Source organism: Haemorhous mexicanus, chromosome 13, assembly GCF_027477595.1.
Source record: "Haemorhous mexicanus isolate bHaeMex1 chromosome 13, bHaeMex1.pri, whole genome shotgun sequence".
In the NCBI taxonomy this organism is placed as follows: domain Eukaryota; kingdom Metazoa; phylum Chordata; class Aves; order Passeriformes; family Fringillidae; genus Haemorhous; species Haemorhous mexicanus.
The window spans coordinates 10828872-10844406 of NC_082353.1; the positions used below are offsets into that span (position 1 = coordinate 10828872).

At 45.4% G+C, this 15535-nt stretch overlaps 1 protein-coding gene across 1 annotated transcript in view; it reads right to left on the reverse strand.

Moving 5' to 3' along the window:
* Nucleotides 1-1726: 1726 nt before the first annotated feature.
* The window catches only part of TNFAIP8L3 (TNF alpha induced protein 8 like 3), a 44867-nt gene continuing 31058 nt past the window's right edge, over nt 1727-15535 (reverse strand). The window contains exon 2 of the mRNA XM_059858353.1: nt 1727-4712. Coding sequence (XP_059714336.1) covers nt 4150-4712 — 563 coding nt within the window. The 3' untranslated portion in view covers nt 1727-4149. The remainder of the gene's footprint in view (nt 4713-15535) is intronic.

Genomic DNA, 15535 nt, shown 5'->3' on the forward strand with positions numbered 1-15535 from the left:
CAAAGCTGCTGCTGTGTATCAGGAGTCCTGGCTAGCTGGGGAACTTTGGCCCTGGAGAGCCTCCAGGGTTAACATGTCAGTATTTCAGTGCTGGCAGTCCTTCTGATCTTGAGCCAGCACCCAGTTGTCTCAGAAACAGAGCTGCAGAGGGAACTCTTCAAAGGAATGTTATTCCATCTAGCTCTGTATTGAAAAGTCTGTTGTGAGTATCCTCATCTTCCATAGTGTTACAATTTCTTTTCTTAGTGACTTCATCTTTGAAGCATGAACCTGTTTTCCAGGAAGGGAGATGAGGTGCAGAGAAGCAGGCTAGAAGGAAGAGAGCACATTAGCAGTTTGCATGAAGGAGCTGGCTCAAGAGGCAGCCAGTCAGTCTGTACTGACCATGCTGAGCTGGCAGGCTAGCAGGGACTGGACCAAACCCTTGGGTACCAGGAGGCCTCGCTGTTCCACTGCTCTGTCCTGTGAGTTCTGGACATGTGGGAGTCAGCAGGAAAGTGATTGCATTGGATCCATATTTCAGCTGTTTTGTTAGCTTCTACCTCCTTACCCCAAGTGTTTTCAGGTATTTTTACTGAAACAAACACTTTGGTAGGAAAACTGGAAGAAGTGCAACATGGCAGTTTGAGGCAGGATGTTTTCTTAGATACAGACTAAATCTGTTGGCTTGTATTACTTTTTGCTAAGTATTCCCAAATCCTCCTCGTTCTGTAAGGACCCAGAAGAGTAAGTTTGTGTAATGAATGGCAGGATCTTGAGGTTTTCCTGTACTTGCAAGTAGCTCATAAATGACATTGGTGGTTTCTAAGCATTGGAAAAGTGTTTCTCTCTTGTAGAGTCCCATCAGTAGTTTTTCAGCATAAAAAGCTGTATTATCTTTTTCTGTGTGGGTAAGACTGTGTGTGGTCTTTTTCTGGCATTGATTTATGTAAAAACCAGAATAGACCTGCTGAAGTCATCCAGTTAAAACTTGCTTTTTGCCTTTCTGTTGCTGTGGTGAAACAATTTTGCTTTACTGCTTGGTTCTCTTCAGGGCCAGCTATTTATGTGCCTGTCTCTGAGAATATTTCTCTAGCACAAATCAGATCACACGTTCAGTATGATGTGCAGCTCTGTGGCACAGGCACCATTTCATTAAGATGTTAAAAGTGGTCACTCCCATGAGAGTTTCTTAAACATTAGCATTCTTGTCTTTATATAATAAAGTTGGCAGTGATGAAGCAAAGAATATTGTGTCCTGCCATGATATGATTCATAAAATTAACCTGACAGAAATGTTTTACCAGCAGGAAGGCTCAAAGCACCACTTAAGGAGATTGCTTTAAACTTTGATTTTAAGGTAGTTGTCAGTTTTTCTTTGTGCCAGTATTTCACTGCTTTCAGTATAATTGCCATGTGAGCTGTTTGCAAATCCCGAGCTCTTTCAGCCAAAACAGTTTGTCTTTTCTGGGAATAAGGACAGGAGAATAAATGTTTCCTGTTAAACTGTTCTGGTAGGTTCCAGCCTCTCCATGTTTAGGGCAGGGCTGTGAAATCTGTCAGGAATGTGTTTTCTATTTACCTTAAATCACATCAAGCTAAACTGGGCTGAATATATAATGGGAAACGTGCAAGAAGGTTCTTGGAAGAGTGAGATTTTGGCTTGTGGTACCTGCTCTTTTGCTGCTGACATGTGGTGTGATACAATAGAGGTGGTAGGATAAATAAGTCTAAAGGAAACAAAAAGGGCAGTAATCACACATTTTTAATCCACAAATGTGATAATACATAATATATTTAAGGTGACCTGAACATTGCCCATATTTTAGCAATGTTTTTACATACCAAGCTACAAGTACAAAAGTAAACAATGAATATACAGGATATGCAAGTACAAGAAATACTTGAAAACATATCTTTCCTTAAGGCTACTCAGATTATTTTTAAATAAAACAACAGATGTTCAGCTGGTGTGTTTAAAATACCAGAATCTGAATATTGATACTTGAAACACACAAAAAGTCACAAATACAGGATATCCCTTTCCTTTAGACATCTTGAATAATCTTTTTCTGGCCTTAAAAGAAGAACTTAAATTTGTTTGCCACAAATGAAACACACAAAATCTGACATGTGCACTGGGACAGGAGCATTGGATACAAGAAATACAGTTCAAAAGCATCAGTTGACAAGTACATGCCTGGAAGAAATGCAGGTAATGTTGCATGTAAATATGGCTCTGCAATGGCTGAACTTGCAACCCCAAATGTTGCTGTTTCATTTCTGTGTTGCAAAGGAGTTGTCCATCTTCATTGCAACTAAATCTACTTTAAATGGTTAAAGGAAATATGTGGGGGAAATTTACACCATTAAAAACTGTTCTGCCAATGTATTTCATTTTTACTGTGCTTCAAATGAGTTCTGGGAACAGGTAAAAATCCATCTAGGACAACCCAAGTGAGTATATGACCTGGGTGTGTGTATTCTCAACTGTATAAAGGTATGGCAGTAAAAACTGTTGTTGCAAGAGATAAAATATAGTTATGCTGGAGTGAGGAAAGACAGAAGGATAATAAGAATTTTGAACAGTTTTCTATTAAAACCATAGTATTCAAGAATTTATTTAAATGAGAAACATGTTGTTTTTTTGTTTTGTTTTCTTATCCTAAAGTAATGAGTTTCCCCTAGAGAGGAATGGCTTTCAAATACATTTTCTTGTCTTTGTCGACTTTCAGATGCATGCATCTCTCTATTCTAGTATACATGATATGGAAGGCATTACCCCCCAGATGATGGCACTGTCTGCTCTCTGTGTCAGCTGAAAGGAGAGGGCTCCTGACACTGCAGTGTCAGGAGACAGAGATGAGTCTGGAGGAGAAGATGGAGAGGACAAGGAGAGGAGAGATTTCTGAACATGTGTTTTTCACTCTGGATCAGTCTCCACCTACCCAGGTTCTGCAAGTGGCAGCCAGAGCATCCACTCTGCTCCCACACTCCCTGTGTCCAACCATGCTTGCACAAAACCCACTCTTTCTTGGCAAAATGTTTTCAGTTTGAAGACATTGCTATATCTTGTTTCAAAAAAACCTAGAAAATTCACTGAAATCATTCTGAGCAAAAACTCACTCCAGGAACTCACCAGAGTCACTAAGGCTGTTCTGTTTTGACAACTGTGGATATGCTACACTTGGAGGCACTGCACAAATGGTGGATGGGGTTCCTTTGTATCCCACCTCTGATTTACTGTAGGCACAAATGTCATGGGTACATTAAACCAAGAGTATTGTCTAGGCTGAATATTTTGAGGCTCAGGGATGTAAATGTTGGTTGCTCCTCACAAGGGCAATTTCAAAATCTTCACAAAGAGTATTTTGTTCTGTCAGGCAGAGCAGTAAGAGCAGCACAACCTTCAGTCTGAACTCACCTGCTGTTACCCAATAGACAAGCCCTGAGAGCAGGGGAACTGCTGTACTACTTTATCTGCCTTTGAGCTTCAACCACTGAGCTGCTTTTCAAATTAAAATGAGACCTCCTCTCTGTTGTTAGCAAGTATAAAACTAAACTGATGAAACTGTTTTTTCATAGAGCAGTTCTTTAGATTTTCTCCTGCTTGTGTGATTTGTTACTCCCTTATTAGATTTAAATACCATGTAAAAGCAGAGATGTTTTCTCATATTGATTCCTGATCCTTTTGAAAGGAGTGAACTTAATCCATTACAGCCCTACTTTCTGTCAAAGCCTTTTCAGTTAGCGTGGAAATAATAAAAATATATGCACCAAGGGCCTTGGGGGTAAATTCCATGTATTGCTCTTGCCTTCATCTGTCTATTTTTCCATAGCCATGCATCTGAGTTTACTTTCTGTTCAGCCTTGGACACAAAGCTAGCGAGATCATGGTGAATTGCAATCTGTGTCTGAACAATATATATCAGCAGCCTTGTTCACTCTGCTCCTTGAAAAAGACTGAATAATCTGAACAAAGCATTAGAATCGATAGCTTTCTGATCTGAGTTTTCCACTTCATCACGAGCCTGGTGAGCACCTTCTGGGCCCTGCAGGGGACTGTAGTAAGACTGATGGGAAGGAAGCTTGCTTGCCTACCATGGCTTAGGAAGGGTGGCCAGTTCTAGAGAGAAGTTTTTGGTTGGTTTCTTGCCTTCGAGCGCGGCTTCAAAGAACCTTCTCATCCAGCAGTTTGTTGATGCCGTTGCAGATCTTTTTGAGGTAGGGCCGGCAGTCCCCGTCCAGGCTGTAGAGGGCAGAGAGGAACTCCACGTCTGCAAAGTGGTTGAAGACGTGGTTGATGCGCCCGTGGGAGCGCGCCGTCAGGTGCCGCCCCACGAGTTCGTGCACGAGCTCCTTGCACTCGTTCAGCAGTTCTGCCAGCACGTTCCTGTCAAAGGTGTACTCCACCTCGTAGAAGCTGACGATGGTCATGGCAGTTTGGTTCAGCTTCTTCCTGAACTTGTCCACGATCTCCAGCTCTTCCTGGTTGAACTGGTTATTTCGGTAGAGGATCCCGATTTTTATGGCCACTTTAATCAGGTCTTTCATGATTTTATGGGCTTCCTTTTTGTTCCTGGTGTGCTCCTTTGTTACTTTGTACAGCTCGTCGAAGATTTCGCTGCTTGTGTCATCGATTAGCATGTTAGCCATGGTTTTGGTTGCCATTTTACTCAGGATCTTTTTCTGGGCTTGCAGTGCAAGATTCTTGGAGCTGAAATAATCGGGACCTGGTTTGGGAAAGAAAAAAAGGGGAAATGTTAATTTTTTTTGGTGAATTTTTTTTGCCATCAGTTAAGAAAAGGAGTACCTGCATGCTTAACTGAGACCTCGCATGTGTCACTGACCAGAACAGTCACAACTGCAGGCACACTCCCAACACACTATTGCCAGGTGTCCTTGGCTTCCACACACCCATGTTTCAGGTCTTGCAGCCACTTTATTTTGCTTGCAAATAAAGAACAGAATATTCTGGCAGGGGATATATATGCTGATTCTGTGACAGTAATTTAATTTTGTAGTTCAGTATGAAAACTTTCTTGGCAGAGAAATCTGCTGAGATGTGGGGGTTGAAATAATACATGAAGTATCAGAGACAAGCAAAAAGATATAGTGACAAGCAATACATGAACCTTCAGAGTTTCACTCTGGTCATTGGGAGGCACTGTTGTTCCATGGTAAGGCTAAGCAGATTCACAAGAATGCATTTATTTTACCTTAATCTGTAGTATCAATGCCTTGCTGTTTTGTTATCAACTTGCAAAATTATAGAATATGACTTTTATAAAATGTTGGTGCCTCAGTGTATGCAGTTCCTGACAGACAAAAATATCTGAGCTATTTACTCTACATTTATCAAACAATTATTTTGACTCCTATCTGCACATTTCACTCAGCAGAGCACCTGAACACATGGCTACTGCTGGGCTTTATCTCATGAACTGTAATTCTTGGTCAAGATTAATTTGACCTTCCTCTGTTCTTCACATTAATGTTGGCTTCTGTGGACAAAGCAAAGGAAATATGGATATGAAATAATTGTCCAGGTTAAGACTGGGGCAACAAAGCCTCTGTTGGATCAAAGGGCACTTTATTACTGTAGCCAGGTGGTGAGGAGGGTGTGTATCTGGGGAGGACAGCCAGTGAGCTCTGAGTGGTGGCAGAGTGGCCTCTTTGTTCCCAGACCTTCCTTGCCTTTCCCTCACATCTCCCGTCAGTCTGTGCTCCTGCAGAGGAGGTGCCCCTGTGTCCCTGCCAGCTGGGGACCTCGCTCTGCTCACCAGGACACTTGGCTGCTCCCAGGGGGATGGAGGTAACCACCTCCTTCACCAGCTGCTGGGAAATCAAACCACTAAGAGATTAAAAATGACAATAAAAATCAAATCTTCCAGTACTTATTTGATTGTGGGGTCTGAGTGAGTCTTTGAGCTGGTGGGGGGAGCTCCAAGGCCCTTTCCAGCCTTCAGCACAGGAGTGTTGTCACTTCCCCTGTGCTCCTTACACTCCCCTTCCAAGAAAAAGGGGTGCTGGCTGCCAGTGCTCACTTGGAATTGAGAGTCCTCTTTTTAATTCTGGTTTTCAAGTTGGCTGGAATATTAAAGTTGTCGTCTTTGTGTGCCACAGCTGTACCGCTGAGCAGTGTTAAAGAGTAACATTTAATTTCAACTCAACCACCACCTGGAAAAAATAATTCAATGTGCTTAAAAGAATTGCCTGTCATTTGGAGAGAAAATTGTGGGGCTGAGCTGCTGTCTGGAGGAAATAGGAAAAACTGTGATTTAATCTAGAAATGATAAAACCAGGATGAAAGCATTCTTTCACTTAGCAGTACGTGGGCATATAAATAGTATCTGTGATGAGTAATTATGTGCATTTGACACACTGAAATGGGGGATTGTTAGTGTCTGTTTCTGTAGTGAGTGCTTGCCATTAATCAAGTGGATGTGGTTGATCAGCACCTGGTTTGATCAAAACCTGAAAAGAATTGCAGTAGATTTTTAGGATATTAATTTTACTGAAGTTCATGACACTTCAGCCTCGTGTCCCTTTGCCCAGGTGAGAGCCCAGCTGAATCCTTTGTGCCTGGCCCTGCTGCAAGGACAGCTCTGCAGAGCTGCTGCAATTCTGTGGCTCCAAGCAAAGCCAGCAGTTGGGGTGAGCGAAACATCCCATCCCCATCCCACACCCTGGGGGGGTCTGGGACCAGCAGTGCCACCAGCACCTCAAATACAGGCACATGCAGCTTCCCTCCCTCCTGTGTGATCTCTGAGACAAAGCTGGAGTTCAAATTAGCACATAAAAGCTGCTAATGAACTTTTCAGAAGGCAGAGTTGTCTGGCACAGAAAATAAAGCGTGATCTATGTTTGTGTGTCCAAAGTTCTGTCTCTTATCCACAAAACTGGGCAGTGTGACCATCAAACATGGGTCTCTTTCCCGGGACACCCCTGGGTTTGGTAGCTCAGACGATGATACCACAGCCCCCAGTGAAAGGTGCAGGCTGTGAAAAGCACAGCCCAGCTGGAAACCATCAGGCCAAGTTTAGCTCAATGTTAGGGCTGGAATGCTTTTCCACACTGAGTCCCAAGTGTGGGATCTACTATTCAATAGCACGAGACTGAGCTCCTCCTCATCTTTCTAAAAGTAAAATAAGAAATTTATTATTGCATTGCTGCTGTGGCTCCCTCCCTTTGTGCTTCTGCCTCTCCATCCTATCCTTCCATGGCATCTGCAGCCCCCAGCCATGCCATTCCTCAGGAACCAGGCAGCCCCACATCCTCTGGGCAGGCTCCTTTCCCCTGGCTGGCTCCATGGCCTGGGCTGCTCTCTGCACTGCACAGTCTGCAGGAGCTGGCACTGCTTTCACCACCAGCTCTCTCCCACTCAGCTGTACCAGGCAGAAGAGGTTCCAGGGGGCACAGGCAGAGCCTGGTGGGACACAGATTGTTGTGTCTGGGGAACAGAGAAGCTGCAGCTGCTGCCACGGTCCCTGCACCACGTCAGGAGCTGCTGCCAAGCTCTGGAGGAGGTGAAGGGCAGCATCCACCTGCCCAGGGCTGCGTGCCCAGGCCCTGGCATGGGCACTCTGCAGAGCCCCAGCACTGCCCAGCTCCTGCTGCTGCACTCAGACCATGTGTGTGGGATGGGGAGAAGGCAGCCAGCAGCCAGCAGCCCACTGGTGCATCCAGACAGCGGCGTGGGGGCTGCTCACAAAGGGCTGTGCTGGGCTTTGCTTTGATTCTGGGCGTGCACAGCTTTGCAGCAGCATCTGCTGGAGAGGGAGAGAAGCTGCTTGGATTGATTGTCTGGATTCCTGCCTCCAAAACCACACTGTGCTCAGACACCCAGGTGACGCCTTGCCTTTCAAAGATCACAAGTGGTTAGCCACATGATTACATTCAGGCTTTGGTGGGGACAGCATGTTTACCGTGGCAGCCTTTTCTTACTGCAGCACATTGCTCACTACACAAAATACATCTTCACCTCCTACATACAGCAATTCTATTTTCTGCTTTCTTTCATACAGCAAAACAAATCAGCAACGACATTATAGATGCTATTAGCTTTCAGGAACATTTCACCAAGGCTAAAAATGAAAAACCACCCTCCAAGCATACTGCTTTGTTGGGTAGTGATTACCGTCCATTACAGAAAATCTGACATCTTAGTTTTTACTAAAGAAAGGGCCAGTTGGGCTTCAGATCTGCTCTCACCTTCTCTCTGTCATCTAGAGAGCTATGTATGATAAAAGCTGTTAAAAAAGCTCCTCATGGTGGGATTGATCCTACAGCAATCTTCCAGCCTTCTATGAGTGCAGCTCTCCAGCCCCGTTTCCCCTGCTGTGGTGCCCACGGAGGGGTGGGCAGTGCCCAGCTGTGGGCAGGAGGATGGGGAGAGGCTCCCTGTGCCCAGGGAGTCCCACGGTCAGGGCAGGACACCACTCCCCACCAGTGACCAGCCAGCTCCTGGCATGCAGTGCTGAACACGACAAAGATGTCTCACACCCACTAAACCTAATAACACCATGGCTTAATAACAGAGTTGCTTAATAACAGAAGTGCAGAAAAAGTTTGGCAACTCTAGAGAGCGGATGTAGGAGTTTTATATTTTAGGAGTTTTTGAGACTAGCGTGAAGGAACATCTGTAATATTCTCCCAACATTTTGATTGCAGATGGCTGTACCAAGTACAAAATGGTCAGAACTAAATGCTCAGCAATACTATTTTTATGTAAATCTGCATTCAGCTGCTCTGTACAAAACACACGGCAAATCCGCTCAACCAGAAGATGCTTCCACTGTGGTGAGGAGGGAGAATGGTCACCATTTGCTGGAAGCAATTATGAGGATATGGAAACCAGCCCCCTGAACAATGAATCCATTTCCCCCCCAGTTAGCTGCTTAGTCTAAGCCACGATACCATTTTGCAGCCAGGATATTTTCTCCCCTGGCTAATGGCTGAAAACTGAGTTGAAGTGAACTCTGGAGAGAGCGTGGCTTCACCACAAAAATGGAGAGAGAAGGAGCTGATCTAAAGGGTTTCTGTGGAGGTTGTCCAGTGCTTTTTCAATTGTACCAGCAGGCTGGCTGCAATGTCACCTGACACTGGGAGCTGTTACCCCAGTGCCTGCTGCAGCTTTCCTGGGCAATCACTTAGCTCAGCCATTGGCTTCACCTGCTCCAAAGGGAGACACACGTGGAGCTCTGCCTGGTTTCCCACTACAAGGGGTGCAACCCCAGCTCAAAGCAGTCAGGGTGGTTGTGTTTTCCAGCCAAGGAGTGCATGTGGTGGAGCTACTGAGTAGGCTTGAGAGCATCCTGGAGAGGTGAGTTGAGCTGTTTTAAATTAAAGGTCTGAGCTAAAATCATGAAGAGGCCTCAGGTCTGAAGAGGGTTCCTGCAGCTTGGCAGGAATGGGAGGTGCTGGGAACCAGAAAAGGTTCCCTGCATCTGTGCTCCAGCTGTACTGGAAGTAGGCAAAGGGCTGAATCTTAACTGAACAAGATAGAAATGTATAAGAAAGTAAAGATGATGAAGAAGCTGAAATATTTTTAATACTCCTGAATCTTCACTTTTAAAATGCAGCTTCTGCAGCAAGAGACAGGCTTCAAGGAGTCAGCAGTGCTGCTGGAAACATGGGCATCCCTCCAGCTGCTAGCATTTGCTCAGGCTTGGGGGAGATGGACCAAGCCAAGGGCCAGGCACAGAGTCTCCCACAGTGTGAGGTGGCTGGGTTGTGAAAATTGTTGTAGAAATGTGCTGGTTTAATCACTTGTGTGGCCCAGTTTGAATGCATCTGTGTACTTGAACTTAGTGATGTACCTGCCCCTGAGCCTGGACAGTCTGAGAATGGCAATGAGGCAGTTGGATTGTAAAACTCTTGCAGTGGATATCTGAATGGTTAATCCAGTGCTGCTGCTGGTGTTGATAATTTACTGTTTCTTTATAACCTAAAGATTTTCCTGTAATGGCTCCTTTTCTTGACATACATACAAAAAATCTACTTGCTTAATTTCCATCATTCAGGCAAAATGTTAGAGGAAATGAGCTGCAAATGTGTGTGTTTTATTTATCCACCAAGTCTTAACTTGCATGTCATAGGATTGATTAGAAATGTGAACTGCAGGACTTAGGATTTCAATGTAGCTCTGAAAGCAGACAGGAAAAAAGCCCAGTGAAGCCACTTGCAGTGAAGTGTTTTAGCCCTGAGCAGCCCAGGCACGAGCTCTGAGTGTGTGTATTACTCTTGGACAGCCACAGGATCACTGCAGAAGAAACATTCAGTGTTTCCAGTAACTTTAAGCCAAGAAATCCAGTAGAGCAGATGGAATACATCAGCTTTCAGGGAGGGCCAATTTAAACACGTGTAAGCACCAGGGGCCCAGTGCTCAAACTTTAACACTTCCAAATTGTTACTGTGAGCATTAAAGGGCTGCTCAGACCCACAGTGGAACAGGAGATTACAGACTGATAATTACATGATCCTGGGAGAATGTGCCAGTGCCCAAACGTCTGAAAGCAGAACTTGGACATGCTGGAAAGGGCAGCAACAGCCCTGTACAGAGGAAATGTGACTAAATGGAAAAAAAGACCATTTTTCCTTTCAGTGCTTTAGCTGGGCAGTAACTATGCCACAAAAACAGCCCTGTCTGGGAACCTGGGGACTGGAGATTCCAATGGACAGTCTTATTTCTGCTGCTGGTTTCTATCTATCTGGCAGTTGCTTTTCTAGCACTCTGTTGTTGCTATATACTGGAGTTGCCTTTCAATACCTGGAGGAGGTGGTGGAAGGCTGGGGGGCCCCTTCTGTAAAGAGAAGAGCAGTGAGAGTGAGTGGATGGACTGCTGTCCTCTGGGTAATGGCTCCAGGAGCCTGCCCAGGGGAGAGGAGCTCAGCTGCAGTTTCCATCAGCTCTGATGGAGTTGCCAAAAGAGGGTCTGGCTGAGTTTTGCTCCTGCTGCCCCTGGTAGCTGGCTGGGAACTGAGCTGCACTGCTGGGCTGCTCTCCCGGGTCTGAGAGCAGTAGCTGGCAAGTGGTGTGTGGATGACAGCCCTGTCCCAGAGCTGAGCCTGGCTCACAGGGTGGAAACCCTCCCAGGCACTCCCTTGGATATATGGCAGGGCTGGCACCAGGCTGGGATTTTGTCTGGCTGCTGTTTGACATTACAAATGAGACATTGTGCTTGGTCATATCCTGCAAACTCACAGCCAGCCTGTGGGAGAGGAAACCACTCCCTGCCAAAGGGGCTCCCTGAGGATCATCTCTGGCCCTGTGTGCCACAAACCAATGGGCTGGACCAGGCAGCAGCTGCTCTGCTCAGGGCCCAGCCCTGGCCCAGCTGGGCACATGCAGGCAGCAGACACCTCTCTGAAAGTGCCCCTAAAGCTTTTCATTTTATTACCCTGATAATGTAAATCAGAACCAAAGCCTAAACCTGGCTCAGGGAATAGTATCTTTGTAAGGTGACTTTCAAGGGTTCATTTTCAACTTTGCACCTTGTGTTCTGCAGCACAGGGGAAAGCTCTGCCAAGGCAGCAAACACATCTGGTTAGGTCCTGGCAGCTGGCAGTGAGTGATGCAAAGCTTGCCCTGCACCTGGGGCACACCCAGAGTGTGAGCAAGGCTTTGCTCTCAGGTGAACTGCTCAGGAGTTCAAGTCTGTCTGCCAGGAGTGATAGTAAAACACCAGGGTGTTTGGGTTTCCAAGCTTTGCTATACAACTAAAAGAGGTTTTGATAAACTGACCACTGCATTTTATAAACAGGTTTAAAGTCTTTTGATGTCAGTTTACGTCCATGTCAAAATACAGTGCAAAGAGTGAACACCCCTGTCCCAGAAAAAGCTTGTTTAGCTCTGCCTGACACTGCCAGACAAAAGGTTCCCCACTGACAGCAGAGTTTTGACAAGGGAAGATTGGTTACTACCCTTGCAATGACTATTGATCCTGCTCTTGTTTTGAGGGGTTTATGGCTATATTAATATGTTTTTTTTTTTAATGCTAGTTTTACTCTAAAAGACTTCTTTTGACCAAAGAGGCATGGTGGCATACCCAAAACACGACAGGCAGATCTTATTTAAGCATGGATAGCTCACCAGCCCCAGCAGCCCTTGCCTTGGTGGCACTCAGGGACATCTCTAATTGGCCAGGGGTTTTTGGCCTTCAAACTGTCTTTGAAGTATTTTTTTTTCCCAATATAGGCTCTCCAGAAATCTTGGGCAGGAGCTATTGAAGAATTTAACTCCAGTCTCTGAAACATTTTGTGTTTCATGTCCTTATCCTTTCCCACAATTACCACATCTATTACACTGGCCTTTCTAGAAGACACAGCAGGGAAAAAAGAAGCCATCTTGGGGACTGTGTGGCAAAAATACCCAATTAGTCAAATAATTATTATCTCTATAGGAAAATTATGCTTGTTTTAATGTCTGGCCATGTAATTTTCACAACAGGATTGTAATGAGCTCTTTGATATGTGCTAAGGGGTTGTTTATTGCTTAGAAGGGACAGAGGCTCTTGGGGAATATCAGGCATATAATGAATGATAAACAATTATCTTGTTAAGGAATGAAGGCTTGTAGGCTTCTTTGAAAGGATTCAACCCTCACGTTCTTCCACACTAAGGTAACAATTATCCAGGAAGGAAAGGATTTTCTTGCCAAAGTGTTGTTTGTCACAGAGACTTAAAAGCCACGTGCAACCTTTGAAGATCTTGCAGCTGTCCTGATGCAATTGTTGTAGCAGCTTCTCTTTGCCAATGATCTGTAGAACTTGCTTGCAGTGGTTCCAAACTTAGAGATTTGTTCTGAACAGAAACTTGAAAAGCTGTTTGAACATGGTGACACTTGCAGAGGTCTTGGGGGCTTTCAGTCCAGTTTCATCAATGACTGGAATTCTTGATGAGGGTGTTTATGGTTTTCATGGATTCTTTTATCCTCTCCTCTGGCAGGGTGAGGGAGAGAGGGAGGCTGTGGAGGCATCTGTGCTTTTGTGGGCTTGGTGCTTGGCAGTTACCACAGGCACCACTCCTGGTTGAGAGGAGGGTCAGATTTCCCTGTGCTTCTGCAGCTCAAATGCTTTCTGTTCCTTCCAAAGAAGTCTCTTTAGCATGCAGGAGCTGGTTGTTCCCAGTAGGAACAAAATAATATGCTGTTAGTAAAGAAGGCCCATCAATATCAGCCCTAAATATTAAACAAGGCCTCTGTGCAATCTGGGTGCTTTAAATAGTTAAAGTGCAGCTAGGAAACAAGCTACTGGGTACTGCTTCACCAATTGCTATTTTTTTCCCCACCCATTCCTCATCCTCTCAGGAAGAAAATGTTGAGGGTTTATTTTTGTGCCTTCAAATTGCTTGCTGCTGCACTACACTGCTCTTTCTCCGGAGATAAAACGCCCTTGCCTTTTACATAGAATAATTCTATTTTTGACTCTAAGATATTAAGAATGGCATGAAAAATAACCACGTCTGTGCTCTAGGGATGTACAAAATTCCACGAGGAAGCAAGCACTTGGGACCCCGAGGGTAGCTGGTCTGAAGATGCTGTGAAACTGAGATGGCATTTCTCTGTAGCCTAACGTGAGGCTGAAGGAACAAGGGAAGGGGGAAGCACTTCTGCTGAACCAGGTCAAGGTGAATAAACTCCACAGAACCCACACCAGGATGCAGCTGCAGCAGGTGTCCAGCTGCTGCTGACCAGGTGGCTGTGTGAGCTGTGCTCTGCCATGTCCAGAGGGAGAGGCTGGGGCAGCAGCTCCATCCATCCCTGCAGAGCTACCCCAGACCCGCTGCTGGGGGTGGGACAGGCACAGCTGTAACTCACTCTGCTCCATGGTACTTGTCTGGGGTTCTAAAGAGGCAGAACACCTGGAAAACAGCACTGTGTCTTTGCTTGCAGTGCCTCAGGCACTGACCCAGTGGGAGCTGGCTGGGCTGGGTAACACCTGGCAGGGCGTGTGGGAATGGGAAGAGGCCAAGGGCAGTGCAGGGGAAAGGCAGGCTGTTGGAGCTTGCTGTGAGTTAATGGCATCTGTGTGTCTGGCAAAAGAGGGAGATACTCTGTTATGGACACTGTGTGCTATTATTTTCCTAATTTGGTATTTGGTTCCTTGACCCCTTGGTTTTGAATTAAGAAGGTGATGGATGGAAGGGGAATAAACCAATGCCAGATATCAGGTGCAGCTGGAAAAGAATACTGTTGGTCCCTAAGTAAAAAGGCCAGAGGAGCTGCTAATTTCCACATTTAATTCCAGCCATGCTTCCAAACTGTTTATACCAGAGAACAAAGTCAAATGAGGGGAAGGTGAAGAGGACAATATTGGCAAGAAATGTCTGACAGCAGCTCATTTTCCTAAGTCAGGAGCAGACACTGTAGACTGATCACAACATGTTTAAAACTATGAAGGGAAGAAGGTTTCCTTAACCTTTTGCATAGGTCATTTATTGTCTAATCTTTATTCTCTGTGAATGTGTTTTGGGGGATTCAATTTAAAAAAAATATTTTGAAGCCGTTGATTAGAGCTCACAGCTCTGGAAGATGAGCTGCTGTTTGACAGTGCACAGAGAGGCACAGCTGTGGCTGTCTTTCAGCTGGGAGGGCAGGACTGTGATGTGAGTGTCACTAAACAAACCAAGGATGTCAAACCTGCTCCAACAGAGAGCCCTGGTATGGGCATAAGGGAGCTCCAAGAGAGGCTTATCCTATGATGGACTGATGCTCCTTAACAGATTAAACCAAAAAACAACCCAAACCCCAACCCTCCCCCTCAGTAAGACAAACACAGCCCCTTCACCACGCAGAAAATCCCACTCAAAACCACAACCCAAAGCTATTGCTAGAAGAGGCTCTGCAGATGTGTCTATTCCTAAAGAAGCAGTTCTCTGAACCCTCCCCTTCGTGATATTGTCTGTGCCACAGAATCATTACTTACAAGGTATGTGGGTGCACTTGTCTCTGTATTTATAACAGTTTTCACTCCCTCCATGAATGCAAGGGCCTGGAGTTGTAAAGGCATCTAATTTATCACTGACTGCAGTCCAACATTTTAGCTCCTATTCTGAGAAATGTGCAGGAGGTAAAAAAGGACTTAAACAGATTTGGAAGAGTTGGTGCATCTTGTGAAGTCTTTTGGGGTAAAGAAGATGCCGTGGATGAATTCATGGCTCCCACTGGCAGGACTCTCCTCGTGCCTCCCAGAGCACCCCTACTCCCTGTGCCCCAGTGCTGTCCCACTGCAGCCTGGCTCAGCAGCAGCATTTCTGAGCCAGGTGCTGAACTGTTGCTCTTACAGCAGGTTTCAGGGGCAGAGCTGAGCTCAAAGGTGGCAGTGAGGGTTTCACTGCTGCTTGAAGCAGTTTTGTTCCATCCAGCCCCAATTAATTGTTGACTGTGCTGCAGCTTTATGAGCCCAGCACAATACCAGATGGGAATGTTGCTTATGCAAGTTCATAACAGACCTAAGGGTACCCTTCCTTTCTGAGCAAGAGCTGCTGATAATATCAGTTTCTCAATGAAGCCTGCTCTGGTTTCTTTAAACTCTTTTGAAGTTTTTGGGTTTTC